A 3,589-nucleotide genomic window follows, 5' to 3' on the forward strand; every position below is an offset into this window, starting at 1 on the left:
AAAAAAAAAAAAAAAAAGTAATTGTGTTTCCTAAAGCGAGATTGGATAGCCTGCAAATTGGATAGACAAACGTATCCCATTATAACTTGAATTTCTTTATTCAGTAATGAATTAATTATTTTTCTTGGTTTGAATTTCCTCTGTAAATGATTTATTTACCTTTTGCCATTTTTGTGTAAGTTAAATAGATAGTATGTCATTTTCATAGATGATATGATGAATGTATCCATCCTTTATCGGGATAGATTGATATAGGCCATTTTGAAACAAACTAAATGTTTCCTTAGACGCTAGAAGAATGTAAAGAATGTTATAAGAAAAATGTGGTAGTAGGAAAATTGCTAGAGCTTTAATTTTTGAGAGCAGGTAAGGACTGTTGTGAATTAATCATTTTTTCATTAAATAATAGATCTGAATGGGACATACTTTTGAAGGATGTGCAATGTTCAATCATAAGTGTGACAAAAACTGACAAGCAGGAAGCTTATGTACTCAGGTAAGTTCTGTAGAACTAGTGTTAGCCAATTTCATTTCCTAATCATATGAACTTGTTCCTCTTTTAGTTCTATAGTCAATTTTACCTTATTTTTAAGATTGTGGTATAAAAGAAAATGATTATATAAATATGAGTGTTAGTTACTAGGTGGTAGATTTTCAAGCCTTAACCTAATACCTCTTTAGAGTGGTTGCCATATTTTTAGTTGCAGAGATGAATTTATTCAATGAATACTTTGAATACTTAAAGTATATATTATGAAGGCTGCATTGGTGCCATTGGATTGAATAAGTACATAAGGCCCCTACATTTTATTAAGTTTGTGTTTGGCATATACGGATGTTTCTCAGTGCTTAATTTTTGTGCCAAGCCCCAGGGAGATACAGTGGTAAGTAAAAACAAACATGCCTTTCCTCAAGAAGCTTATTATCTAGTGAAAGAAATGACATGGTACAAGATGAAGTGAATTTAGTACTATTAATGTTAGGCATATGCCAGTAACACCTTGTTAGGCTATTGTATATAGATAGCCTTCTGAAAGTTGTAACATTTATATACAAAGTACTCACTCTGAATTCAATCCTAGGTCTTAAAAATAAAGTACCAGCCAAAAATTTTAAATGATTCATAATAGGTTAATTGCATCCTCAGTAGTACATAGTCATCATTATAATCTAACTTTCAATTGCAGTGAGAGTAGCATGTTTGTCTCCAAGAGACGTTTCATTTTGAAGACATGTGGTACCACCCTCTTGCTGAAAGCACTGGTTCCCCTGTTGAAGCTTGCTAGGGATTACAGTGGGTTTGACTCAATTCAAGTAAGTATTCAAAAAACGTTCTCTAAACCTTTTGAGGGGAGCATAAATGTGTTAAGAGTTTTTAATCCTGTTATGATCCTAGTAAATAAACTTTATACTTACCACCTTGGTTATAATGCATTCACAGCAAGTGGTAAGCCATATCATAGGGGAAAGAACTGAAATATTGAGGTTGTTGGCTCAAGAAGAGAAAATATGCAGGAAGCAGAGAATGAGTTGGCATAATACAAATTAGGGAAAGAAATGAAGAAGCCAGACACTTGGAATAGTTAACTTCTTGACATGGATATTTATAATAGACAAATGGTAAGAAAAGAAGAAGCCTGAAAAATTTCATTGCTGAAATTATCCAGATAATTTTTGCATACAAGTGTGAGCCGCCAAACCCGGCCTTATTTCTGATTATTTTTAGTAACTAAGATGTTTTTACGTAGGGTACAATTTTCTGAGCAGTTGTTGATTTTTAATATTTCACTTTGTAAAGAAAGGCTGTATTGGCCAGGCAAGATGGCTCATGCCTGTAATCCTAGCATTCTGGGTGGCTGAGACAGGCATATTCCCTGAACTCATGAGTTGGAGACAAGTCTGAGCCAGAGTTAGACCTCATCTCTAAAAATAGCCTGGCATTGTGGCATACACCTGTAGTCTCAGCTACTTGGGAGGCTGAGGTGAAAGAATTGCTTAAGCCCAAGATTTTTTTTCTTTTTTGGCCCAGGGCTGGGCTTGAACCCACCACCTCCAGCATATGGGGCCAGAGCCCTACTCCTTTGAGCCACAGGCACTGCCGTAAGCCCAAGATTTTGAGGTTGCTGTGAGCTATAATGCCATAGCACGCTAACTGAAGCAAAGTAACTATGACAAAGTAAGACTCGGTCTCAAGAAAGAGAAAAAGATGTATTGGCATTAGGACCTAAGATAGCTTTTACTGATTCTTTTTTTTTTTTTTTTTTTGGAGACAGAGTCTTACTTTGTCACCCTCAGTAGAGTGCTGTGGCATCACAGCTCACAGCAACCTCCAGCTCTTGGGCTTAGGCAATTCTCTTGCCTCAGCCTCCTGAGTATGAGTAGCTGGGACTACAGGTGCTCACCACAGTGCCCGGCTATTTTTTGTTGCAGTTTGGCCGGGGCTGAGTTTGAACCTGCCACCTTCAGTGTGTGGGGCCGGTACCCTACTCACTGACCCACAGGTGCTGCCCTGTCTGTTGATTCTTATAAGAAATCTACACATAAGCTCAGTGCCTGTAGCTCAAGAGCTAGAGCATCCGTCACATACACCAGAGCTGGCAGGTTTGATTGAATATAGCCTGGGCCTGGTGAACAACAATGATAACTACAACAACCAAAGCTGGGCATGTGGCAGGTACCTGTAGTCCCAGCTCCTTGGGAGGCTGAGGCAAGAGAATCACTTAAGTCCAAGGGTTTGAAGTTTCTGTGAGCTGTGACACCATGGCACTCTACCCAGGGTAGAAAAAAAGAAAAAGAAATCTGCACATAAAACTGTGTGCTTAACTTGGATCACTGACTTGAAAGCAAATATATATTCTCTGATACATATTTTTTGAGATAGTCTCAAAAAAAAAAGTCACATAAAACTGTTTAACTTGGATCGCTGACTTGAAAGTAAATATATATTCTTGTAAAGTAAATACATATTTATTGTATTTATTTACTGGAAAGTAAATACATATTTACTTCTTGAAAGTAAATACATATTTTTTGAGACAGTCTCAAAAAAAAAAGTCACATAAAACTGTTCAACTTGAATCACTGACTTGAAAGTAAATATATATTCTGTAACAAAATTTTTGCTTGAAGTGACTTTAAAAGCTCACATTAGAAATGAACTTTGTCTTTCTAGCTATTATGAGCCATCATCAGGAGACTGGGCAGTTTATTCTCTTTCACAGTTTTAAAAAATGCAATATTATAAATGTATTGTACATTAAAACTATACTTGGATCAGCTCAGGTAGCTAATGTGTATACTTGGATGTACAACATTGGGGCTGGGTGTAATGGCTCATGCCCATAATCCTAGCACTTTTAGAAGCATAGGCCAGAGGATCATTTGAGGCCAGGAGTCCAAGAACAGCATGAGCAACATGGCAAGATCCAGTCCAAAAAAAAAAAACAAAAACCAAGAACAACCTGCAAAGTAGCATACAGCTGTAGTCCCAGCAACTCAGGAGATTGAGGCAGGAGGATCACTTTGAGTTTGAGGAATGTGTGTGCAGCATTGGGGGAAATAGAGTTGTGATTATGTTGAGTTGTGATAT

The 3,589-nt window shown here is 37.0% G+C and overlaps 1 protein-coding gene across 1 annotated transcript in view; it reads left to right on the forward strand.

Annotated features, from left to right (window-relative positions):
- The window catches only part of AMD1 (adenosylmethionine decarboxylase 1), a 27,221-nt gene that overhangs the window by 17,168 nt on the left and 6,464 nt on the right, over positions 1-3,589 (forward strand). Inside the window, exons 2-4 of the mRNA XM_003781591.3 lie at positions 410-496; positions 1,188-1,383; position 1,909. Of these exons, the coding sequence (XP_003781639.1) occupies positions 410-496; positions 1,188-1,383; position 1,909 (284 nt within the window). The remainder of the gene's footprint in view (positions 1-409; positions 497-1,187; positions 1,384-1,908; positions 1,910-3,589) is intronic.

Source organism: Otolemur garnettii, unplaced genomic scaffold, assembly GCF_000181295.1.
Source record: "Otolemur garnettii isolate 467f Iridium unplaced genomic scaffold, OtoGar3 scaffold00002, whole genome shotgun sequence".
Lineage (NCBI taxonomy): Eukaryota > Metazoa > Chordata > Mammalia > Primates > Galagidae > Otolemur > Otolemur garnettii.